The 26,819-nt window shown below is 41.1% G+C and overlaps 3 protein-coding genes and 1 pseudogene across 3 annotated transcripts in view; 3 read left to right on the top strand and 1 right to left on the bottom strand.

Annotated features, from left to right (window-relative positions):
• The first annotated feature begins 374 nt into the window (after positions 1 to 374).
• LOC142159945 (uncharacterized) overlaps positions 375 to 26,819 on the top strand; it is a 51,061-nt gene continuing 24,616 nt past the window's right edge. The window contains exons 1-2 of the mRNA XM_075214845.1: positions 375 to 428; positions 2,036 to 2,227. The gene's annotated coding sequence lies outside the window, so the exon portion shown is untranslated. The remainder of the gene's footprint in view (positions 429 to 2,035; positions 2,228 to 26,819) is intronic.
• Positions 3,825 to 4,958, top strand: LOC142160648 (uncharacterized; the record flags this gene model as incomplete). The annotated part of the gene is made up of 1 exon (XM_075215509.1): positions 3,825 to 4,958. A coding segment is annotated over one exon (1,035 nt), but the record flags the coding sequence as incomplete, so codon positions are not given.
• Positions 5,055 to 5,884, top strand: LOC142160647 (uncharacterized; annotated as a pseudogene).
• LOC142159872 (uncharacterized) overlaps positions 16,475 to 26,819 on the bottom strand; it is a 52,179-nt gene continuing 41,834 nt past the window's right edge. The window contains exons 2-3 of the mRNA XM_075214715.1: positions 24,506 to 24,629; positions 16,475 to 18,791 (exon numbers count right to left, since the gene is read on the bottom strand). Of these exons, the coding sequence (XP_075070816.1) occupies positions 17,230 to 18,791; positions 24,506 to 24,590 (1,647 nt within the window). The 5' untranslated portion in view covers positions 24,591 to 24,629 and the 3' untranslated portion in view covers positions 16,475 to 17,229. The remainder of the gene's footprint in view (positions 18,792 to 24,505; positions 24,630 to 26,819) is intronic.

The following is a 26,819-nucleotide window of genomic DNA, read 5'->3' as shown; positions in this document are numbered from 1 at the left end:
CTGGTGTGATATTATATGAGGTATAATTACCAAGTCTGGTTTGATACAAGGAGTTATTACCAGGTCTGTGGTAACTGGAATTGAGGTGATATGAGGAATAATTACTGGGCCTGTGGTATTATAAGGGATCATTACTGGGTTTCAATTATTATCTTCAGGAGACTGGGTTGGGAGCAGCTATAATGTTGAGATGCCATATCCCGATTCCTTACAATTAAATTATATGCATTCAGAGCTACACCATCCCTTATTGTCTTCCCCTCTCTACATCTCCAATCTCATATCTACCTACACTCTTACCCGCTCCCTCCGCTCTGCCTGTGACCACCGCCTCACTACTTCACTGATCACCTCCTCTCTCTCTCTTGTCTTCAGGACTTTGCCTGGGCTGCTCCCCAGCTGTGGAACGATCTTCCACGTTCCATCAGGTTAGCATCTACTCTCAAAGGCTTCAAGCGTGCCCTTAAGACTCATTTCTTTATTCAACTCTATCAGTCCTCCTAACTCTCTTGTCCTGGCTCTCTCCCCTAGTTAGTACCCCCATTTATGTGTCTCCCCCTCCCTCTAGCTTGTTAGCTCTCATGAGCAGGGCCCTCTTTCCTTGTGTGCTCATTCTACAGTTCCTTCACCCTCTGTACCTTTTGGCTGCTTCGCTAGCCCTGTTTTCCCTGTTTTATTAATCTTCAGCCTTCTTCTTGCTGATTTCTACCATCCCTTTCACTATCTGTCAGATATTATCTGATTTGCTTTATCCTGTCACCTGTGTTTGTATATATTTGTGTATCATGTTGTGTCTTGGTTCTGTTTTCTGTATATGTAATGTAAGGCGCTGCGGACCCTTTGTGGCACCTTATAAGTCAAAGATAATAATAATAATAATAATAATAATAATAATAATAATAATAATAATAATAATAATTGTCAGTTATTAGGATCCCTGTGCGATACACTAATATTGAACCCTGACTAATGTCCCATTTAATTACACATAATTATGGAATTAATTGGATTTTTTTTGGCACCCTGGGGTGCCTGACTATGCCAGGGAAACCTACCCAGTACCTTCTAGGGTTTGTATAGTCACTCAGGCAGTTAGGTACAAGAGTACATTTATTGCATACTTATCTACTTTCTTCGGCTCTCTTCCGGGAGCCAGCCAGTGGAGGTGGGTGTGAGGGGGGCAGGGCGGCCAAAATTGCATCATTTCGGCCCCGCCAAACGCCGCGATTCACCGGGAATTGCGGTGTTTGGGATCTAATTCTAATTCTAATTCTGGGGCACTTCCTAGTGAAGTGGGCAGAATTCGGGAGATTACCACACTCGCCTGATGCAAAATGTTATTAAAAATATTAATAACTGTGTTTGAGGATAAACAAAGAATATTTAGCAGACCTGGGTTGAGGGGATGCATAATTATTGGCTCTATGGGGACACAAGCAGCAATTATAAGCTCTGGGGTGATAAAAGGAATAATCACCATATGAGGAATAATTATTGTGGCTGCAGTTATTATGAGGAATAGATATCAGTACTGGGATTACAAGAAAAATAATTAGCGGATCTGGGGGCGACATAAAGAATTATTTCTGGGACTAGTGTGGTATGGACAGTCTTTCAAGGGGGTTCTTTACCATGTGTTGAGAAAGGACATTTGATGCCCAATCCCGTTTAGCATTACTTAGATTGTAAATATTCTCTCTTCTAACTTCAATAACACTATAGAAAAATTGTAACATTTCCTTCATTTCTTTGTCTTCATTGCTTTATGTCTCATGGATTGAGCACAATTGGTCAAATGAGCATCACTGACATGTAATGTCATTAGTTTAAGCAGAACAAATGGAGAAGAGATTGGGTCACATTTCGGAGATCTTGAATCTTACCCTGGAGATCATCTTCCTCCTGACTGGAGAGATGAGGGATTCTGGGAATGTCACATTGACATTACTCTTAACTCCATTATTAAATGAGGGGTCTGGTGACGGATGTTGGGAATGGCTAGTGCTATTTAATAGCTTTTCTTCTCAATACACAGGATTGCACAGTAGTGAAGAAGACAACTGGTGATAGTGAGACACCCAGTAGACATCTTTATGTGTCAGGAGGATTGAGCAGGACTCAGAGCCCCATCACGGTGCCTCCACCTCAGTCACTGATACATGAGAGAGACAATGACCAGAAGATCCTGGAACTGACCAACAAGATCATTCAGCTGCTGACTGGAGAGGTGACTGCTGGGAATGGGACATTATACAATATTGCCAGGAATGCCAGATAACAGCTGTATCATTGTGTGTGTCAGGGTCCTATAAGGTGTGAGGATGTCACTGTCTATTTCTCTGTGGAGGAGGGGGAGTATTTAGAAGGACACAAGGATCTGTACAAGGATGTGATGATGGAGAATCACCAGACCCTCACATCACCTGGTAAGAGGAGGTTTATTCCCTTTCATATTTGTGAATTTTGCTAGGGGCTTTATCTAACACCCACTGGTGTAGAATAAAGCTGAGGAATAAAATAAATTTGGCAAATGACTCAGGTTTTTTTAAGCTCCCATGTACTTTCCGGCAGCGATGATTTATGACCTATATATAGGTCAAGTTTATATAGAACAAATCCTCTCTAAAAAAAAAAAACATTGTGACAATATTGGTCCTTCTGAGATAGTAGGACAGCACGATGCCTTTTTACTTGGGGTGATCAGGGCACAAATTGTCCAGCCATGTGGCTATCCGCTCTTCTTAACGTACAGGTCTTGGTGCAGGAAACCCCAGTCCAGCCATCTGATGATACACTCAAACATTCAAAACACTTTAGTAGAAGAGGTACCATGGCATCGACAACTTCAAAATCTCCTGGAGAGATTTTAGAGGAACTTCTGCCAAGTCCACTTATGTAAGAATTATACTCCATACCAAAACATACAGTAGATGGCAGTAGTTCTCTACCTAAGCACACAATATGTGACTATTATATTCTGTATAATGGTAGATGGCAGCAACACCACATCTAAATTTACATTATAAGGGGCGTATTCAATTGTCAGCGTTAACGCTGCAAAACGAGCGTTAAAAAAATCTTACCGTTAATACGGTAATCACTCGCGGAATTTCAGCTCGCAGCTCCCTGAGCTGCGAGCCGAAATTCCGCGAGTAAACTACCGTATTAACGTTTTTCGCGCGCAATATTACCATATAAACGGTATTATTTTTCGAGCGCTCGTTTTGCAGCGTTAATGCTGACAATTGAATACGCCCCAAAAAGTTATAAATACAGAATTTATTGTTCGTCTTACTCAAGTCCAAAGACCAGCTAGAAAATAATCTCACAAAATCAACTCTAAATAAGGTGTTTTTTTCGCGTACACCTTGGTAAGCAAGGTCTTGCATTTGTTTTTTACCTTATCTCTAGAAGCTTCTAATATTGCCAACATTTTTAATAAGAACATATATATGTAATTATTGTAACATTTAGGAACTCTTCCTTAAAAATTAGAAATCTGGTGCCAGAGTCAACAGTCATACAGAAATTAGATGACACTCAGAACATGCAAAAATAAAGGAACACTTTTGTTCCTGTATAGCAACAACGTTTCAATACCACGTCAGTCTCTTTTTGAAGCCAATGCATGTTTAGACAGCTAACATATGACTAAGTCTAGTGTTTGTGGCCCCTGAATAATGTTGTGTGGCTGCCTATGATTTCCTAGAGCTTAAAAGTTTTCCATTATTTATAATAAATAATCCCACTTTACCAGAGATATTTACAGAAATAAACTAAAAACTAAGTGTGTTTGTTTCTCTTGACAGATGTATCCATAATAACATCTGAAGGAGTTTATAGTTCTATTTCTTCATCAGATTGTAGAGCTGAAGCTCAAAACAAAGTCAATTATCATAAAAAAAACAAAATTATCCACAATCCATGAACTAAATGGAGAGAACTTCAGCAAAATTATTACTGGGGAATCAGTCCCATGTGAAGGGGGAAACCTTATAGACCTCAACATTTGTACACCCATAGATCACACACAATATACATCTATTCATATTAAAGAGGAATTAGTCTCATGTGATGGAGGAAACCTCACAGACACTGACATTTATAGACCCACAGATCATACACAATATACATCTACTCATATTAAAGAGGAATCAGTCTCATGTGATGGAGGAAACCTCACAGACACTGACATTTATACACCCACAAATCATACACAATATACCTCTACTCATATTAAGGAGGAATCGGTCTCATGTGATGGAGGAAACCTCACAGACACTGACATTTATACACCCACAGATCATACACAATATACATCTACTCATATTAAGGAGGAATCAGTCTCATGTGATGGAGGAAACCTCACAGACAGTGACATTTATACACCCACAGATCATACACAATATACATCTACTCATATTAAGGAGGAATCAGTCTTGTGTAAGGAAGGAAACCTTTCAGATCATACAGAGATTAGCGGCAACCATCATATTACTTTCATTAGTAATTCACATCCTTCTATCCTTTTGGACAAACACACTGTAAAGGAACTCACTTGTTTTGAATGTGGGAAACAATTCCCTTTCAAATCAAGGTTAATTTTGCATCAACGAATACATACCGGAGAAAAACCATTTTCTTGCTCTGAATGTGGGAAATGTTTCCGTTTAAGATCAAGGCTTGTTCTACACCAGAAAAGTCACACAGGAGTGAGGCCATTTTCTTGCTCTGAATGTGGCAAATGTTATACTACAAAAGTCCATTCTTGCTGCTCACCAGAGAAGTCACAGAAGAGAGAAGCCATTTTCATGTTCACAATGCGAGAAAAGTTTTACCAGCAGTGCAAGTCTTATTAAACACCAGAGGATTCATAACAGAGACAACCATTTTTTATGTTCTAAATGCGGAGAACATTTTCTCTTTCAATCAAACCTTATTAAACACGAGATAATACACACAGGAGTAAAACCCTTTTCATGCTCTGAATGTAGGAAATGTTTTGACACAAAACCAGCTCTTGTTTTACATCAGAGAATTCCCAGCAGAGATAAACTGTACACTTGCTCAAAATGTGAGAAGTGTTACCACTCAAAAGTAAGTCTTGTTGCTCATCAGCGAATCCATATGACAGTTGCCCCATTCACATGTTCCAAATGTGGACAATGCTTTAAGAAATTGTCAAATCTTAGTAATCATAAGATAATTCACTCAAGAGGAAAACTATATACTTGCTCTGAATGTGGGAAATGTTTTAGTTCAAAGTCAAGTCTGATTTCTCACCAAAGAATGCATACTGGGGAAAAACTTTTCATATGCTCTGAATGTGGGAAATGTTTTTTTCAGGAAAGTGAGTCTAAAAGTACATCAAATAATTCATACGGAAGGGAGACAGTATCCATGTTCTGAATGTGGGAAATGTTATAAGCTACGATCAGAACTTGTTACACATGCGAGAATCCACACAGGGGAGAAACCATTTGTTTGCTCTGAATGTGGGAAATGTTTTACCAGTAAGTCAAGTCTTAATTGCCACCTGTTAATTCACACAGGAGAGAAGCCATTTTCATGTTCTGAATGTGCACAGTCTTTTACCACTAAATTTAGCCTTATTAGGCATCACAAAAGTCACACGGGAGAGAAGCCATGTGTGTGCTCTGAGTGTGGGAAATGTTTTAGCTCTAAAGAAAACCTGGTGTCACATCAGAGAAGCCACACGGGAGAGAGACCGTTTGGCTGTCCCAAATGCGGGAAAAGTTTTATGACCAGATCAAATCTTATCAAACATCAGAGAATGCACGTAAGGAAACCGTATTCATGCTCTGAATGTGGGAAATGTTTTTCAAAAAGAAATAAATTAGATAATCATGTAATAACACATTGAGAGAAGAATCTCCATCAGTTGAATAAGGTTTGATCCGCTGTACAATAAAAGAAGTGGAAATTTGACATAACTCTTGTTAATGCTTAGAAGACATTTCCATGTTTGTCTTGAAGTGACTAATAAAATTCCAAATCATTTTCCAAGGTGTTGGTCTCCTTTTATCGTTTGCAAAGTTTATCTTTATTTCCAAGTTGTTTATTCCAAGTGTTTGAACATATGGGGAAAGTATTGGCCAATAATATTAAATGGTTATTAGTTACTTCCTCCCCATCCAACTGGTCATGGTTCACTCCATTCCATACTTGTGTTCTAAATGAATAAATCACCAGTTCTAAACCCCAGTAGAGGTGTTGCAGCACTGATGTGGGTGATTTCTAGTTAGATAGAGGTAGAAGCAGATGTATTAAATCCTCAAAGTATGGCTTTTAGGGGAATACTCATTTGAACGGTCACACCCTGCAGCCGAGGTTCAGATCCTTATTTATACCATGTCCTACCCAAGTTGCACACATGTATGCCAAGCCACTGCCTAAATTAGTGTTATTACCTTGGTTGTTTAACTACCCTACTCACATTTCAGTGGGAAAATGATAGAATTTGTGTTTAGTTGGTATAAAGGGAGTATGGTAGTACCTTGGCAGTGGTAGTTATATTAATTTAGACTGTTACTTAAGCCCACCTACTAAGTAGGCCCAAGAGAAACAGATAAATGAGTCTTCCTGACCTCCTGGAGAGAAGAAGGAGGATTAGTAGTTGGTGTGATGGCAGATTAGGACATGACTTGAACCAAGCTGCACCTTAAAATAGGGTGTGGGTACAGGTGGACAGGTTGGCACAATAAGAGCCAGTTCAGATATTGCGAGCAATGTAGCACCAGGTGTTGAGACAGGTCAGAGGAAATAGCTGTGGGAGTGAGGAGCAGGATATGGGAGAGGTTTGGGAACACTGAACCGGAATGTTAGAAAGGTCTGTGGTGTAATGGTGTGCCTGTGTTTGGAGGTATGTTGTGATTTATGTATGTCTGTGTTAGGAAGGTGGTCCATACTGTGTCCTGAATTTGCCACTTGCTTTAGTATTATGATAAATTATTAACAGTATATAAACCTAAAGTAATGATCCCTTTACTACTAAGATTAGGAGACCTTTCCTCAAAAAATCTTAAGGACTGTGTCGAACCTAAATCATATTATTCACATGTAAGTGTCAGTTTATCAGTTATGAGCTCATCAGCTGGAGAGAATTAAATACACTGCATGGTTTGCGTGTACAATTAGTTCTGCTTTATTAGTTACAAGTCCATATCTATATAGCACAAAATCACGTATTACAGAAAACTACTCCCCAATTTTAACCACTCATGCTTCCTTTAAACAGATCTTGCTACATTCTCTCATTTTCACACAGGAATACTCCCCAGGGGCGAGTTGTTTTATCTCCTGTTCTGCCATATTCAAGGTTATGGGGATAGTTTCTTGCAAACAATGAATAACTTCTACAAGCTAGCTCGTATCTAATCTGTCTTTAAGCTATAAGAGAACAAAATAGCTATAAGGCAACAAGATGGCGTTTGCTTAGCAAAACCACATTTCTCAACTGTAGCACTGTTATACATATGGTCCCAAATATTTTCATAATCCGCCCTTTTTGATTTAAAGAGGGGTATGTGCTATTTCGCCGCAACATAAGCTTCCGCCTGCCATGCAAGAAAAGTGCATTGACTGCAGAGAAGAATTGGAGCGATACAGAGGAGGGATGAAGTTTTAGGATGAATTCTGCTGCATCTAACATATTTTCGAAATTCTCCCTTTGCTTGATAGCAGAAATGCCCCAAAGCCTATGTGGATTGATTGATGGGACTGCTTAACTAAGATCCTGATAGTAGCATAAAATGTTGCGTCCAGAGGTTGCAGTAGTCAAGGTGAGAAATGACGAGTGGATAAGAGGTTTGATCGCATCTTGGGTAAGAATAGGGCATATTTTGACAATATTTCTAAGGTGAAGGCTAGAGGACTGGAAGAGAGACTGGATGTGAGGAATAAAGAAGAGGACAGACTCAAATCTGGCACCAAAGTACGGTGGCTTATTGGTTAGCACTTCTGCCTCACAGCACTGGGGTCATGAGTTTGATTCCCGACCATGGCCTTATCTGTGTGGTTTGTATGTTCTCCCCGTCTTTGCGTGGGTTTTCTCCGGGTGCTCCTGTTTCCTCCCACACTCCAAAAAAATACTAGTAGCTTAATTGGCTGCTATCAAAATTGACCCTAGTCTCTCTCTGTGTGTGTGTGTTAGGGAATTTAGACTGTAAGCTCCAATGGCGCAGGAACTGATGTGAGTTCTCTGTACAGCGCTGCGGAATTAGTGGCGCTATATAAATAGCTGCTGCTGATGATGATAAAAGCAGCAGGTTCGGGAGACTGATGACATTGTGGTGTAATTGGTGGTGAGGGAGGTGGTGATTCTGGGAGGAGGTAAGGATATAAGCTTCTATATGGGGTGTTTAACACATGAGTAACCAATACCAGTTTTCATGTTCTATACTTACAATAAATAAATTAGGTAAATGTGGTATCCTTGGTAGGTATCCATGCTGAGCTTTGTGATAACAAGTGAAGTATCCACACCTCCTACATAAGTGGAATATGAACATTCCCTATTACATTTACCAATTACAGCAAACCAACATTTTTATTGGCTTGTACTCTTGAGTATAGCATCACTTAATGTGCATTATTTATTCAAGGTTTACCAAAAATAGATTGTAATTTGTTTTGTGGTCAAATTTTGTATATTGTTATTAATAGATTTTTTTATACCCAGGGAAGATCTCATTGTTGTAATAGCACAAGTCGATGGATCTAATATTCAGGTTATAACAGTTTAGTTAGAACTAATATGCAGAAGATATACAGAAGAGACCTGATCCAGATCTACTCTGAGTCTCCCTTCAGCCAGGAAAACCCCTGATGACATCACTATTGTAATGCATTTGGTTTGACTCTTTTGTACACAGTAGTATGCTGCTCTTTGGCATTAATAGGGTTTAGTGGTGAGATGGGTCACACAATTCCACCCTCAGCCCAGTATAACAGTGAGTAGTTCCCTCTGAAGAAGAGATGTTGGAACCTCTGCTGAAAAGTTTCGAAGTAATAATTAACAAAAACCCTACATTACCAATTAGTTCAAGAGAGTGAACGAATGAACTTGAATTTTATGTGTCTGTGCTTTTAAGAGAACGGAAAACACCTATTGCACAATACAGAGAACAAGTTCTATAAGGGTCACATGATTTTCATGTCACAATATAAGGCCAAAGGAAATATTTGATCCAAATAAGGTCAAGAAGACCCTTCCAAAAGACCCCTCCAAGAACATGTCACTTTAATGAAGAATAATGATAAAGACTTAGCGTGTCAGCAGTGATGTAAGCTGGGAAGGTGTGTTTTAAGTAATGATAAGTAACATTTTTTTTATAAAAGAATGACTTAATCAAATATAGATTGTCAATTGGCATTTGAGACCCTGGGCGTATGTCTGCTTTGTCCAGTAATGGATGTATCTATACATAATATCTTTTAATAAAGAATAGAAATATTATATTTTGGAAACCTGCTCATCTCAATTATTATTTAAAGAGAAGAAAAGAAAAATCTTAGACAAAAGCTAAAGGTAAGGAGGACATCAAACGACAGCCAGCTACTGGCTTGGTGGTCGAGATGCGTAATCAATCAAGAGCCGTATTTCATTTGAGTCAGTGACTCACTTCCCAAGGCAATGAAAATAAACAACTTAATACTTTACTAATAAGCACAAAAGGAAGCTAGGTATTTAGTAAACATGGCAGGGTGAAGTCAATATATTAAAGTCATTTGAAGGTGGAAAACCCTTTAAAGGAAATCACCCAAAAAGTAAAATGTAGTTTTTAGTTTTTGAGATTGTTATGTTAGGTTTAACCACAGTGGTACTTAACTATGGTCTAATTTTACTACAATTCAGTGGCCACCCTTATACCTCTGAAGGTCCTGCTCTCCTATATTTTGCAGTCCGAAATTAAAGCAGATGACATAGATTTGCAAAATATAAAAAGGCCCAGAGGGGGAACAGGCATCATTCAGAGCAATATAAGTCAATGCATGTCAGCAACAGGACAGAACAAATTTCAAAGCCCGCCAAATCAAGAACTGGGATATGGAGAACAGAATCGGGAACAATTCAGGAGCTATGCAGCAAATTTGTTCCTGTCTGGTTGACCTCCTGTTGCTGACATGCATTGACTTATATTGCTCTGAATGATGCCACAGAACAGGACAAGCCTTGAACTAGCAAAGAACTTATATTGTCCAGGATCTGAGGTAGCCTCGGGTAGCAGCAGTAGTTCGGTAACTCCCAGATCCATGCAGCAAATCCTTAAATAACTGTGTAACTCACTGTTCAGAGAATACATGGAAAAAACAGACATATCTATGGATACCAATATCTTTAGCAGGATGCCCAGACATCCATCCCTTGGAACACTATGTGTCAGCAACTACCTATTTTTAGGTAAAGTGAAAGATCAACATAGCTTCCCTTCTGCAAAAAACACAGTCGGAACACTGGCTGTCTTCCGGTTTTATGACTGAAAACATTACTTTGTAGACTAACACTACTTGAGAAATCAGCAACAGTGAACAAGAAATATAGACAAATTCACACAAGGGGGCACAGAACAACGTAACTGATTGTGATGTAGCTGTTGATATGATACGGGGACCAGGATAGTCACAGGGACATCAGCCTCTTCACTTACTCTGCATACCACACAATCTCATGAATGTAACAAAAACCTCCTCTGCCTGCACCCCCAATAACCTAACCCGATTTGTTACTTAGGCATTTCCCTGCATACTGTCTAATTCTCCAAGAGTAAGAAAGTTGCTATAACCGATATGTGAATTTTTCCCATGTCTCCAATAATAAGTACTGATACGAAATATATTATTTGTATCGGCCACCTCCAGAGTTATCAAGTCACTGTATGCCCCCAAGAAAACATTCTTCAACATCTTTTTCAATGATCTAGAGAAGGGTAGAGTGGACAGGACGATTGAGGGCGCAAACTTCAATAGCTTTTTGAATAATAATCTTGAGAAAATCTAGAGATGTTTTGTGGTCCCATCACCTTTGGGAACTTTCTGGTGGCTCTAAATATCTTTTATCTCACCTGACAAAACCTTCTTTAGCAGATATCTGGCATACTCTTCCTCTTATGATTAAGATTACGCCTTTTTTTCTAACACACAACACACATTCTCCAACACTGACATTCTTCTTTGTAGACAGACTTCTTTTTATCTCCTTATAGTTGCCAGATGTGAGGTTGTCGTGTGGTCTGACCATAAACCTGATGAGGTTTCATTTCATGACTGAGATAAGGTGAGGGCAGGTGTAAATTGTATCCCTGATGGGACCAAATCAAGCCTCCAGAACACTCAGAGAGCAGTGATCAGTGGCCTATTAATTAAAATGGCATGTCAGTGGGCTACCTATGTCACACTATAACAGACCTGACTAATAAACTCAAAATTCTCTTTAATGACCAGCTGTCACACATCCGGGCTGCTCAGAATAAGCTCAGCGAAGTCCTCTCTCCCACATCTAACAAGTCCTTCCTTTGGCACGAGCAGCTGTATTACTGATTTGCCAATAGAACTCACACATTAGTAGCCAAGACCTTGAAATCCACCTGTGAAAAAACATTTATCCACCATATCTGCTGCCATGACGGTACTTTACCCCGGAATCCTATCAAGATTCTGTAGCAATTTGAAAAGTTTTATATATTCCTGTACACCGTTGATGTTAAGCAAAAAATGTTGGGCAACTAACTTTCTGCACCTTAAAACATAATGCAGGCACGGATCATTTTTAAATAATTTTGTTATCAATAAAGATTTATCCAATCAGGAATGGGGACTAGGTTTTTATAGCCCCATCTGTACATGGCACTTTATCCTTGAGAAAGTCCAAATCACCGAATGAAACGCGTGTAAAGTACATGCCACATTCCCAGAATCCCTCACCTCTCCAGTTATGTCCCCATTTTATTACAAGAGCTAAAAGTGATGTCACTGTGACATTCCCAGACTCCCTCACCTCTCATGTCCATTTTATTACTAGAGATAAAGTGATGTCATTGTGACATTCCCAGAATCCCTCACCTCTCCAGTTATCTCGTTACAATTACTAGGATTTACCTTAAGTCAGTATTAGCGCCGGCCTTCCCAGGGGGCGGAGTCTAACGTCCCTCCCGGTCTCCAAGAACCGCAGCAAGGCAGGATGGTTTTCACTGCCGGAGAACCGCAGGTCGCGGCCCCCAGGTTAGCCTACTGACGTAAGGATAGGGCTCTATGAGATGGACAGGCAAGATAGGGCAGAGCAAGCAGGATAAATAGCAGAAAGTAACTGCACTAACTGTGATTTCCTGGAGAATGTAGCGAGATTCCAGATCCCCAGTGCTGGGAGAGTAAGGTGGTGAGTCCGAAGGCATAGCCGGGTCGGTACACAGGAGTCAGCCGGGTCAGCAGTGCCAGGGATGAGACAGAGAGTAGCCAGAGGACATTAGCCGGGTCGGTACACAGGAGTCAGCCGGGTCAGCAGTGCCAGGGATGAGACAGAGAGTAGCCAGAGGACATTAGCCGGGTCGGTACACAGGAGTCAGCCGGGTCAGCAGTGCCAGGGATGAGACAGAGAGTAGCCAGAGGACATTAGCCGGGTCGGTACACAGGAGTCAGCCGGGTCAGCAGTGCCAGGGATGAGACAGAGAGTAGCCAGAGGACATTAGCCGGGTCGGTACACAGGAGTCAGCCGGGTCAGCAGTGCCAGGGATGAGACAGAGAGTAGCCAGAGGACATTAGCCGGGTCGGTACACAGGAGTCAGCCGGGTCAGCAGTGCCAGGGATGAGACAGAGAGTAGCCAGAGGACATTAGCCGGGTCGGTACACAGGAGTCAGCCGGGTCAGCAGTGCCAGGGATGAGACAGAGAGTAGCCAGAGGACATTAGCCGGGTCGGTACACAGGAGTCAGCCGGGTCAGCAGTGCCAGGGATGAGCCAAAGAGTAGCCAGAGGACAAAAGTCAGGTCGGTACACTGGAGTAGCCAAAAACACAAGGGAGTACACAGAGGGAGCAGGAACGAGGAGAGAAAGCCAGGCGCGGGGGTACCACATTGCTCTGACACAGTTAGTGTGTCAGAAAAGCATGAAATAGAAATTTGAATTCCCCGCCCCTGGGTCATGTGACCGCCGTCGGGACTACCTGGAAGTGCTGTGCGACGGGGATCGGCGAAGAAAAGGTAAGATTCCTAACATCTCCGTTTTATTACTAGAGATAAGAGTGATGCCACTGTGTCCTTTCCAGACTCCCTCACCTCTCCAGTCATGTCCCTGTTTTATTACTAGAAATAAGAGTAATATCACTGGATCATTCCCAGAATCCCTCACTTCTCTAGTCATGTCCGTTTTATTAAAAGTGTTGTCACTGTGATATTCCCAGAAGCCCTCACTTCTCCAGACATGTCCCTATTTTATTAGTCAGCAGGTAGATGAGCTTCATTGAGAGATTTAATATCTTTTCTGCCTTGCGATTTCTGTCTTTATTTATTATGTTGATCATCTGTAGCATCATCCGATATATATCCTGTGTAGGTTTCAGTGATCTTCGTGCAGCCTCTTCTGCCTACCATTGAAGTATTAGTAAATCTATAAAACAATCATGTATTAAGTGATAAGAAAGCCCCGTCATTTTATTGTACATGCAAGACTCTAGAAGTAATGACAGGAAACAGCAGTCTATCAGTAGCCTCACTTTACAATCACCAATAGGCGAACTCATGTACAGTAACTCCATCGAGAATCTTGAAGTGCCGAGAGCAGGAAGAGCCTACAGCAAAACTTAGCTGTGAGAAGAGAGTTTATGTTACGAAATGAAACTGAATTGTGACAGCATCCGTGCTAAAATTCTACAAATAACAACCAGACACAATAATGCAGATGTCATTGTAATGTCAAAAAAAGATTCATAGAAGTGAAAGATAACGGTCATGTAAAATGATCATAAAATAGGCTTAATGTGAACATTTTATTGACACCTAGGACCTTTACATCGAGAATGGACAAAAGACAATTTTACCTAAAATTCATGCCAAGGTGGACTCTAAACGGCTACATATCTGAACTAAGATAAATTAAGTGTATTCTTCTATAGCTATAAAAGTACAACATTACAAACCACTTGTTTATCTTAAGAGAACCTCAAGAAGAATTCAAGAAACATGGGAATGTTCTGCCATTAAAAATCAGACTCAGCATCTCCACATCTGGGAATAGTTTCAGGACAAGTGTATGGAACACTGTACACAAACAGTTCACCTTTATAGTTAGTGCAGCTCCTCGTACCATAATAAAATATTAGCTGCTTTCTTCATCGGGTGTTGCTATGCTCGGTGGCGACTTATACGATGGAGGATGAAATAAAATATCTTTGATAAATGGTCTGCATTCCTAAGAGACTGGCATTCTTGGACTGAATACTAATCTTTTTTACAACAATAAATGTTTCTTTGCAAAATATATAGAACAGTGTGCCAAAACCATACAATGAAAGTCGAATGATAGTCTGGTAAACAAAATTGGTTGTTCTACTGACACCACTTTAGGAAAGAAACTGTTTAAAGGGGATACATGAAAGAGTGGGGGAAGCAGGAACAGTGAACTAAAAAGATTGGAAAAAATATAAAAGGTCTGTTAGGAACCCCTCCAGCCGGCACAACACACCCCGGAATCTACTCTGCCAGTCAGGTGTTCACTGGAGCCCCTGATGGTGGAGACAGACTGGGCTGCAGACTGACAGAGGGTCGTGAAGTGTGTACCGGCTGTGGAGAACCCAAGCAAGCGGCGTGGAATCCAAGCAGAGGTCAGGGGCCGGCAGCAGACAACAGTAGCAGTATACAAGCTGAGGTCAAGGGTCACAAGCAGACAGGGAGGTCGGTATTCAAGCCAGAGGTCAGGGTCACGAGATTCACAAGCAAAGTCCAAATCCAAGCCAAGGGTCATACATGGGTAAACAACAGCAAGTCCAATAGACAGGAACAGGGCAGAGAGCAGGTACAGCAGACTGGATACAGAGACTATAACCGGCAATGAGGCAGCAGACCTCATTGCCTTAAATACAAATACAGACCAATCAGGAGTAGGATACACTGCTGCAGGCTAATTGCTCATACAGAGCAGGGCCAATCAGGGCTTGTCCCTGAAATACACAGATGCAGGCTAATGCCTGTAAATCAGACCTCTAATTAATCAGCCCACAGGCTGCCTGTCATGCGCATGCGCCCGCCTACCGCCGGGACGCAGCGCTATAGTAGAGGCGTCCGGCCGTTGCCCTGGTGATGGCCGGGCAGGAATAGGAAATGACGTCCCGGTCGTCAAGGTGACGGCCGGGACGCCAAGGGGAGCCAGAAGCGAGCCACGGCGGCTGTGAGTACCGCCGCGGCTCGTGACAGGTCTATGAGAGGCAGCCTGTGTCCTGTTATGTTAGATAGGACCATGTGGTGGTTGTCAGCATGTCACTGCTGACTTCCTTGACAACACTTACCCCAACGTCTTCACACTGAAGGGCTCCTTTCCAACGAGGCTTCAGGATGACTGATGTGCCAAGCGACTGGAAGCAATAGCGAAGAAGCCGCCGCGACTTAATTACGTCACTGCTGACCGCGACGCTGTTATCGGTGCTGTTAAGGAGGAAATTTAAGTATGCGGGCATGGACAATGTACAATGCTTTGTAAAGTACATTGGCACATCAGTCGCCCAGTCACAAGTTGCAAAAAATACAGAAGAGGCGCAGCAGGATAAACATAACAATGATATTGGGGGGGAACGCTTTGACCAGTGCAGAAACCTGTCACAATTATCCAGTAAAGTCATTTATTTTTGACCTCTTAGCATTTTTCAATAAATCTTTTCTCAATATCACTTTCATGAGGAGGTCATTCTGGTCCGCATGTTATTGCTTTTATAAATGGATCCTGTACTGTTCCCTTGTTTTAATATGGTACCGACCGAAACAAACTTATCGTCCTCCTTTCACGCATCTGCCATTTCTTTACCTTCGTAACTGGTAAACTTCTCAAATTGACCCCTCAACTGCCATGTGATAAACAATAAGAGTAACTATCAACAGATTTAGCTCTATTGTACATCTACCTGTCAATGCTCCAGAGATGCAAGGGTGCATGCAGGATTTTTAAGGATTCCCCCCCCCCCCCCCCAAAAAAAGAAAAGAAAGAAAAAAAAGCGACAGCTCTGCACTATCCGGCAGCTGCGGCGCTGTCAAAGAAGCGTCCGCGTCAGTGCTGTATTGTATACAGCACCGCTGCGGACGCTTCTTTGACAGCACCGCGGCTGCCGGATAGTACAGGGGCACTTCTTTAGCGGAGGAGAGGGGTTTCTGGAGACCCAGAACCCCCCCTTGCGTGAAATGTGATATAAGTGTAGATAATAGTACTAATTTAAATATACATACAGCCAATAAAGAAAAACTATTTTACATTCGCAACATGATGTAAAGTTATTTATTTAGGATGGGGGGAACAAAACGTTTTTTGCTTACAAGAGCCTGGAATTCATTTATGATTCTCTTAAGATTTCACTATTCTGAACCATAATTCCTCTTTAAAGTTAAGATTGGCAAATAGTGAGCATAATATTAAAGTTGGTTGAAAAATGCTCATCGTACAACCTCCCTAAAAGGCATCAGTGAACCCGGATCTTACCAAGCTTGACCCAAGCACCAAATGGCTGGATTTCATTCAATTTGGCCTCCCACGTGTGGCCATAATCATATCCCGTCACTTGGGTTGAGTGGAGGGTAGGCCCAGATTTACTGATCTCATCTGAAGCTGCCTTTGAATGGTTTTGCTGGATGTTCTTTGTTAAACTTTACAGGACTTAACAATGCAACATAATTTGTTTTTCATCTTTGATGAAACTAAGGCTTTCTCCATCTCTGATCACCAACAAGCTTTACACACCTAGTTTACATTTATTGTGCAAAACTAGTGTTTTCGGACCAAACAAAAAAAATTATATATCTTTTTGCCCTTGTCGTTCAAAAGGCTGCCGAGTCTTATGGTTCAGATATCGGTGTCTCCCAACAGTCAGCATTTTCCTTTTCTCTTAAAGAACTAAGTATTTAGTAAAAAGCAGATTCTATCACGAATGTACAGCTCAACCACCATATAGTACGACATGTCATATCTACATGTGTAAGTCTGCAGTGCACGGAAAATTCATTTTAGAAAGCGTGTTTTGTTAAGCTATAGAGGGAACAGGTTTCTCTGCTTTATGTGTTCTTTGATGTTTATTAAGATCTGATTTAATCTTAAAACCTTTCCCACATACTGCACACTCGAATGGTCTTTCTCCCGTGTGGACCCGTTGATGTAAAACAAGTTTAGATTGCCACGTAAAACATTTCCCACATTCCGAGCAGGAAAATGGCTTCTCTCCTGTGTGGGTTAGCTGATGATTTTTAAGATTTGATTTCCTTGTGAAGGTTTTTCCACATTCAGAACAGGCAAACAAGTTCTCTCCTGTGTGACTTCTCTCATGGTTGTTAAGATTTGATTTGTTCACAAAACCTCTCCCGCAATGCAGGCACGTAAATGGTTTCTCTCCTGTGTGAGTTCTCTGGTGTTCTTCAAGCTGTGATTTATAAGAACAATGTTTCCCACATTCAGAGCATGTTAGTATCATTCGTTTGTGCACTCTTTGGTGTTCAACAAGAGCTGCATATTTTGTAAAACTTTTCTCACACTTGGAGCAGTTAAACCTGAGGGGCACTGCATCTTTATCTTGCCTTGTGTGAACAGTGCCAAATTCAAAACTTTGGCATTTGGGAATATTCGTATGTTGTGTCTCTATATGATCTGCAGGTGTGTTAATGTCAGTGAGATTTCCTTCACCTGAGACTGATTCCTCCTTAATATGAGTAGATGTATATTGTGTATGATCTGTGGGTGTATAAATGTCAGTGCCTGTGAGGTTTCCTCCTTCACCTGAGACTGATTCCTCCTTAATATGAGTAAATATATATTGTGTATGATCTGTGGGTGTATAAATGTCAGTGTCTGTGAGCTTTCCTCCTTCACACGAGACCGATTCCTCCTTAATATGAATAGATGTATATTGTGTATGATCTGTGGGTGTATAAATGTCAGTGTCTGTGAGGTTTCCTCCTTCACATGAGACCGATTCCTCCTTAATATGAGTAGATGTATATTGTGTATGATCTGTGAGGTTTCCTCCTTCACATGAGACCGATTCCTTCTTAATATGAGTAGATGTATATTGTGTATGATCTGTGAAGTTTCCTCCTTCACATGAGACCGATTCCTCCTTAATATGCGTAAATGTATATTGTGTATCATCTGTGGGTGTATAAATGTCAGTGTCTGTAAGGTTTCCTCCATCACATGCAACCGATTCCTCCTTAATATGAATAGATGGATATTGTGTATGATCCATATATGTATAAAAGTCAGTGTTTGTGAGATTTTCTCCTTCACATGAGACTGATTCCTCCTTAATATGAGTAGATGAATATTGTAAAGCATCTATGGGTGCATAAATTTCAGGGTCTGTGAGGTTTCCTCCATCACATGAGACTGATTCCTCCTTAAAATGAGTAGATGGATATTGTGTATGATCTGTGGAAGTATAAATGTCATCGACAGTGGAGAGATCGGCTTCACATAAGACGGATTCCTTCTTAATATGAGGAGATGCATATTGTATATTCTCTCCCTTTATACAATTTGATGTAGAAAGCAGTCTGTGAAATACTCCAGGTGTATTTATGGTATGAATAAAATCTGTTGGAGATAATAATAAAAAAAATTTAAGACACGTAAAATAATGACTTCTAATTTGTTTTTCATTAGTACATTTTCCCTGATTTTCCTATGTTCCAGTTCTTGCAGAGCAGTGTCGAAAGAACCTGAACATATAGAGTAAAACTAATTTCCATGCAAAGTTCATTTCTAAAAATCAATACTCATCTTGGGAGGTGAGAGGGAAGGGTTTGGGGGCAAGATATCATGAATAATGATGACTAAACCCATCTATTGATGGGAGCAACTGGGTGGCTTCTTGAACTACTTCATGCAACCAAATATTTCAAGGAGAAATTTTATCATCACATCAGTAACTTAATACAGTAGTTGTACTCTTGAGTTCTCTTAATGAGAGTGGATTAAGCGGCCAAGGAAAGACACTATATAAGCCGATCCACCAAGGCACTATAACAGAGGGCATAAAATTCCTCAAAAATCAAAGGAAAATGTTTGTTATTGCATAACTAAGCTCCTTAAGAATTCATGGGTGAAAGTCTTCAGGTCACTGGTATTTTTATTTCCAGCCAATTTACCCAGATGTTTGTTAATTTGTAATACTGACAAAAAAAACACGTATTATATTTACTATTAATTTCTTAAAGGATTCTATTGTAGCCCTAATGAATGGGTCAACTCCCTAGGTAGCTGAGCAGATATGGGAACAGAAAACACCTCTGAAGGTATAGATTGTTACTCCTCCTCTTTCTAAGAGACAACAAGGGTGTTAATATTGGGGCTGCCAGAGAGTCCTTAGATGAAACAATATTAATGGTAACTGTAATTTATTTCCTCTTTGGACTCTCGGGCAGTCCTAACAAATGGGATTTGCCCATGCAACAACAACATAGGATGGGCAGAAATAATGAAATACACTCATTTTATTGACCCATAGTTTGAAGGATTCTACTTACAAACTAAAATATCCTGAGTCGATGTCATATCCGAAAGGTAATGTCTTGTAAAGGTGTGTATCAGTGATCACCCTTTTGCAGATTTCGTTGATTGCATTCCCAAGAGGTTGCCATCTTTTAGTTAAATATGTCCTCAGAATCTCAGGCACCTTTCCCACTTACATGCCTGTACAATGACATTATGGATCTATCTTGAAAGTGTATTTTTGGATGTAGCATGCCCTAGTCGTATTCCTGCAGCAGGGCGAAAAGCTGATTAGTCTTTCTAAACTTCTTTGGTGTCTAACAACGTGTAAGGAATCACTTTTTAATTACTTGAGCATAATTATGGTAATATAATCTCCGGATTGATATGAAAGGTAGACACTAGTTTAGGTAGAAAAAGCTGGACCACCTTAACCAGAAAAATGGTCAAGAATGGTTCCTTGCACCATAAAGCATGCAGTTCTCCTATTCTTGTGGCAGATGTAATAATACTTTGACCGTGAGCCATCTAAGAGAAATGTCTTGTAAAGGTACAAAAGGAGTTGACATCAATGCATCAAGAAAAGTTGTAAGGTCCTACAGTGCTAAGGAAGATCTGATGCCAGGTTAAATTTCATTCACTGCTTGAAATAAAAATATAAAATTCTAAATCTTGTGTCCATAAGGATGCTAAGTCCTGACCACGGGACATTCCGAATTCTGAGTGCCAACCTTTTTTCTAATCCTTCCTGCAGAAAATTCTGTACTTGCGAAAATGCTTACCGACACTGGCTCATTAGCCTTCTATTTGTAACAGAGGATATACTTTTTCTAAATCCTGTAGTAAATTACCGGCGAACTCTTCTTTCTGGCTTGCAACAATACCTCAATCACTTAGTTAGAAATTCCTTAAGTACTTGGGTTCAGGTGCAGAACTGGTCCCCGGAGTAGGAGGTTCGGTTGAAGTGGCAGAGACCATGGTTGCTCTAGAAGCATCTCCAAAGCTACAAATCATTGTCGACTAGGCAGGAATAGAAGAAAGGCCTCCACTGCTTCCTTCCTGACTTTTCCCAAGGTTTGTGGAATGAGAGGGAACATTGGAAATACATATCCCAAAGGGAAGTGACAAGGTCTTGTCAGAGCATTTATCCTCTACTCTGGGATCTTTGTGACAACACATATATTTAGTTAGTCTGAAATGTGCAGAAAATGATAGTACAATACCCAAACAGTTGTAAAAGAGTGTGAGGTCTTATTTTTTGTTCAATAATATAAGGAGGAGGGGGGGAGGGAAAGAGGGGTTGGGGTTGGAAGAACTGAGACGGAATATGGGACTCCCGATGACCAATTATTCGATTATGAAGGGACTGAAATATATTGACCAATGGTCAGAACAATTCAGAAGAAGAGGGAAGAAATATCTTGGGGATGAGCAATATAAGTGTGTGAAATTGAGGAATTATTATATATAAACCAATCACACCAGATTTTGGAAATTTTATGGGATTTATTATTCAAATATGCCAATATTTTTTCCATTGATGCCAAAAACCAAAATTTGGGAGTTGCTGTCTGGAGGGGGAATCTGAGTTTTTCCAGCCCTTGGCCACCAAACATCTGGCTGTATTAAGGATTTGCACAGAATCTATCTTGGTATTTTGAATCATGACCATTAAGTCTATTCCAGGGACTCCAAACCTTTCTATCAACAGTTGAAACACCTTGTACAGTGCCCATTCTCATGGGTGGATGCTAGTCTACAACAATGCTGTTCTTGCTTGCTACTTGAAAGGTGTGTTAGGTTGTTCTCTGCCTATGACATAACTCATGTAAGCTCTGCTCTTGGTACCCCCTGGTCTATTTATGAATACCACCAGTTCGGTTGGCTGAGAAGATCTTGAGATGTCTGTGATACAATAGAGGTTGAAAATGTGCAATTGCTCTACAAAATGCTCTCATCTCCAAAATGTTTGTATGAAGTTTTCTTTCTTTCTTTCTGGTGACGTGTGCCCTGTATCACCTGTGCACACCAAACCTCTGGTACTGAAGTCTATTGTAAACACAACTGACTCTGATTCTGAGAGGGGTACTCTTCCATCTTTGGGGTCTTGCCACCATTGAGGCTATTTCTCACAGTCCTTGTTCGCATAATACCCAGATATAGAGACTTTTGCCTATGTTCCCTTTGTTTGAGTGATAACAGTTGCAGATTCCACATATGCCATCTTGCCCAAGGTGGGATGCAAGAAGAAAACATCTCCAAGTAACTAAAACAGTCCCTGAATGAGGGATAAGCTGGGACTGAATCTGATGTGTCAAACATTATACTTTGCACTGTCTATCGTCTGACACTTTGTCTTTTGATGTGTCTATATGCATCCCAAGGAATTGTAGTTGCTGAGACTGCGCAGGATGACTTTTTTCCATGTTTATAATTCAACCAAGCCATTGTAGAAAATTGATCAACTTAATGTTCTGGCTTGGGATATCTTTTGATTTTCCTACCACCAGGATATTGTCCAGGTAGGGCCAAACCATGATACCTTGCTTCCTGAAAGCCGTCATGAGAACGAATAGCACCTTGGTGAACCTTCTCAGGAACGTAGACAGGCTGAATGGTAGGCATGTAAATTGGAAATGGCAACCTAGAACACAAAACCTGGAAAAAAAAGACTATTACCCCATTCATACTGCATAAAAAACCCGGGTTTTTGCTGGGACAAGCCCAGACGACCCGGGTTCAGGCGTAGTATGAATGGTGTTATTGATTTAGACCCGGGACTTTTGGTGGGGTAATTCCCGTGTCGGGCCTGGTTAGCCTGCAGTATGAATGGTGAGACCCGGGTTTTTCAACCCACCTCACATATAAAGCAGCTGACTGGCTGTCTAGGAAGCAGGAGGATGACGTCATTGTTATGCTGCTGCAGAAGAGTCTAGAAGGAGAAGCAGAGTGAATGGCGCATTTGGGTGGTATAAAACAGTAAATAAACGCAATAAAACATGAACTTCGGGCTACACAAAAGTGACTCGTCGGCCATGATTAGAGCAATGCTGTGAACAGTCACCACCCACTTTGACCTCATCTTGGTGTGCAACAAAACTAGTCCTCTTTAAATGACCTCAGTATTTTTCAGCCAATGAAAGCTCCTCTAATGATGACTCACATTTATTGCCAGGGCAGACCCAGTGTTCAGTATGAATGGGGTCCAAGGTGTGAACGGGGTCTCTGAACTGGGACGCTCGGAGACTAGGCAAATACCCCGGCTTGAAAAACCCTGGAAATTGCAGGGGCGGCAGGATGAAAGCGGTATAAGTTGTGCTACAAATGCAATGCGTAGACAGGGGGCTTTCTGACGTCTGCAGGCTTGGAAGTATGACTTTCTCTATTGCTTTAATAATGGAGCTTATAGATTTTGGGCAAAAATGTTTTGTCTGTACTCTTCCTTAGTCCAGATGAGTTGAAAAAATATTGTCAGACTTCACGGGCAAATGCAGGATTTGTACAGAGGGGTTTCCACACCACGCCACTAGTAGACAGTGCTTGGCTGCTCTCCAACTCTTCCTATCCCTATAGTATACATGGGCAATGCTGCATGCACTACTGTTAGGTGCACGCAGCGCTCCCTTTTCAAGCAGAGCCGTGTGAAGCGGGGGCATGGTCCAGCCACCTCAATTATACAGTGTCTGAGGCTTGGAGGGGGGTTTCCAGGCACTAGAAAAAAAAACTCCCCCCTCGGCTTGCATATGGACTTGGTGTATCCTGTATCAATATGGTTCAGAGGCACCTCCACTACTTCCTTATTAGAAGACCTGGGTTCTCCTCTTCACTATCTGAGGACCAGATCTGCTTCTCAAGCGATTCTCCCAATTCATTCGCAGAGGGCTTTTGTGTGTCAGAATCTGTGATCAGGTTCTTTGCTCCCATGACAAGCAAATAAAACTTTTTTAATAAAAAAGATCTTATCATTCAGTTCATTAATTCCTTAATTTGCTGAGGAGGTTGGTCTAGTTCCACCCTTAAATTGGGAGCACATTCCACACAATCTACTGCAGTTCTCCATCACATGCTCCACAGACCCTGTGGGTTTTGCTAGTCTTCTGTTTCCACACAGATTCTACAAGGGTATTGAAGAAACAGGGATAACTAACTATTCTAAGGTAGATAAAAAGCCACCAATAGCTAGGCAGTTTACCTAGGTTTGCTGTTCTTCTGTCTCTTGTTAGCAGGCTAAGTTTAACCTGTACAGCTCACAAATGTCTGCTAAAAAATGTATGCCCATGCGGTCCCAGGGAGCTACCCCTGCCTCAGCTAGAATTCCTCTGTGAGGTGCGATGCCAAGACTTTCCAGATCCTGTAAGTCCTCATCAAAACAGATTTCCTCTTCTCTGTTCAGTAAACTAGGAAGTTAACCCATAGTACTAAGAGGAAATCTATTTATAACAGAGTTTAGTAGCTCAAATGTGTTAACAGATATGGTGTTACAAGTTTGTATCTTATTAATGCATTATTATAGTAAAGCTTGTGCAATTCAAAAGAGAGTAACATCATTTGACACCAAAATGACATATTTGAACTGTCTTGTAGCACTACCAGCCACAGATAGAAGAGGTTTCTGTATTATTCCCACTTCTAGATGAACTGCCAAAGTCCACAACATAATCATTCCATTACATAGCATGGAAAAAAAGTGTAACATTTAGCCAAAAATAGCAACAATTCAACCAAAATGTTCATATTCTCAAGATCGTAATCTGACATTTCTGAATATGACACTAAGCTGCATACTTATATAAAACAGAGATTAATCCTCATCTTACCCATTGATGTGAGTGTCTGGCGATCCTCCATCATCACGTCCTTGTACAGTTCCTTATGTCCTTCTAAATATCCCCACTCATCCATGGAGAAATAGACAGTGACATCCTGACACCTTATAGGAACCTGACACACACAATGATACAGTCATCATCCAGATACATCCCCTGGTGTTACTGTATAATGTCCCATTCCCAGCAGTCACCTCTCCAGTCAGCAGCTGAATGATCTTGTTGGTGAGTTCTAGGATTTTCTGGTCATTGTCTCTCTCATGTATCAGTGAGTGAGGTGGAGGCACCGTGATGGGGCTCTGGGTCCTGCTCAATTTTCCCTACACGGGGGCATCTGCTGGGTGTCACAATCTTTACCAGGCTTCTTCACAATATAATCCTGTATGTTGAGAAACACTAATAAATATCGCCAGAGCACATGCTATGATATTCCCAGAACCCCTCACCTCTCCAGCAGGTAGATTATCTCCATGGGTATATGGTAGTGCCATTACTAAAAATATCTCCAAACAAAATCCTTTTGTAAATGTGATGGATGTTCAAATGCTATATTTTTACCTTGTCCTTCATATATATGAAAATACAGAAAACATAAAACCTTCATTTTAGCTAATTTGTGTGGAAAAATATTTTCAGTATTTATTTGAATTCACTGTAATACTGAGCTAAATAACATACCTGAAGTTAATATATTTAACTAAACCTTTCCAGTGACTTCATCAGTGGGAGGAGAGAGTTAAAGAATTAATGGCCAATCATAAGGTTTGGAACATAAACAGCAATGCTGAATTTACTATGCTTAACTTCGCAGCTATCTTATCTTGTCACCATAGATAATTATCCAATTTATCAACCCAGACCTGGCATGTCCATCATATCACCATAGATTCGGCAATTATCTCTCCTGGCTCCTCAGCTCCGGTAATTATCCCTCATATCACCCCAGACCTAGTAATTATTCCTCATACCATCCCAGACCTAGTAATTATCCCTCATATCACCCCAGACCTGGTAATTATGCCTCATATCACCCCAGACCTGGTAATTATTCCTCATATCATCCCAGACCCGGTAATTATCTCTCATATCACCCCAGACCTAGTAATTATCCCTCATATCACCCTACATCCGGTAATTATCCCTCATATTACCCCATACCCTGTAATTATCCCTCATATCACCCCAGACCCTGTAATTATCCCTCATATCACCCCAGACCTAGTAATTATCCCTCATATCACCCCAGACCTAGTAATTATACCTCATATCACCCCAGACCTAGTAATTATCCCTCATATCACCCCAGACCCGGTAATTATCCCTCATATCACCCCAGACCCGGTAATTATCCCTCATATCACCCCAGACCTAGTAATTATCCCTCTTATCACCACAGACCTGGTAATTATCCCTCATATCACCCCAGACCTAGTAATTATCCCTCATATCACCCCAGACCCGGTAATTATCCCTCATATCACCCCAGACCTAGTAATTATCCCTCATATCACCCCAGACCTAGTAATTATCCCTCATATCGCCCCAGACCTAGTAATTATCCCTCATATCGCCCCAGACCTAGTAATTATCCCTCATATCACCCCAGACCCGGTAATTATCCCTCATATCACCCCAGACCTAGTAATTATCCCTCTTATCACCACAGACCTAGTAATTATCCCTCATATCACCCCAGACCTAGTAATTATCCCTCATATCACCCCAGACCTAGTAATTATCCCTCATATCGCCCCAGACCTAGTAATTATCCCTCATATCACCCCAGACCCGGTAATTATCCCTCATATCACCCCAGACCTAGTAATTATCCCTCTTATCACCACAGACCTGGTAATTATCCCTCATATCACCCCAGACCTAGTAATTATCCCTCATATCACCCCAGACCCGGTAATTATCCCTCATATCACCCCAGACCTGGTAATTATCCCTCATATCGCTCCAGACCTAGTAATTATCCCTCATATCGCCCCAGACCCGGTAATTATCCCTCATATCGCCCCAGACCCGGTAATTATCCCTCATATCACCCCAGACCTAGTAATTATCCCTCATATCACCCCAGACCTAGTAGTTATCCCTCTTATCACCCCAGACCTAGTAATTATCCCTCATATCACCCTAGATCTGGTAATTATCCCTTATATCACCCCAGACCATGTAATTATCCCTCATATCGCCCCAGACCTAGTAATTATCCCTCATATAGCCCCAGACCTAGTAATTATCCCTCATATCGCCCTAGACCTAGTAATTATCCCTCATATCGCCTCAGACCTAGTAA

Source organism: Mixophyes fleayi, chromosome 6 (assembly GCF_038048845.1).
Source record: "Mixophyes fleayi isolate aMixFle1 chromosome 6, aMixFle1.hap1, whole genome shotgun sequence".
NCBI classification, from domain to species: Eukaryota; Metazoa; Chordata; class Amphibia; order Anura; family Limnodynastidae; genus Mixophyes; species Mixophyes fleayi.
Note: the sequence above shows the minus strand (reverse complement) of the source record. Positions and strands in the feature narration are given on the sequence as shown.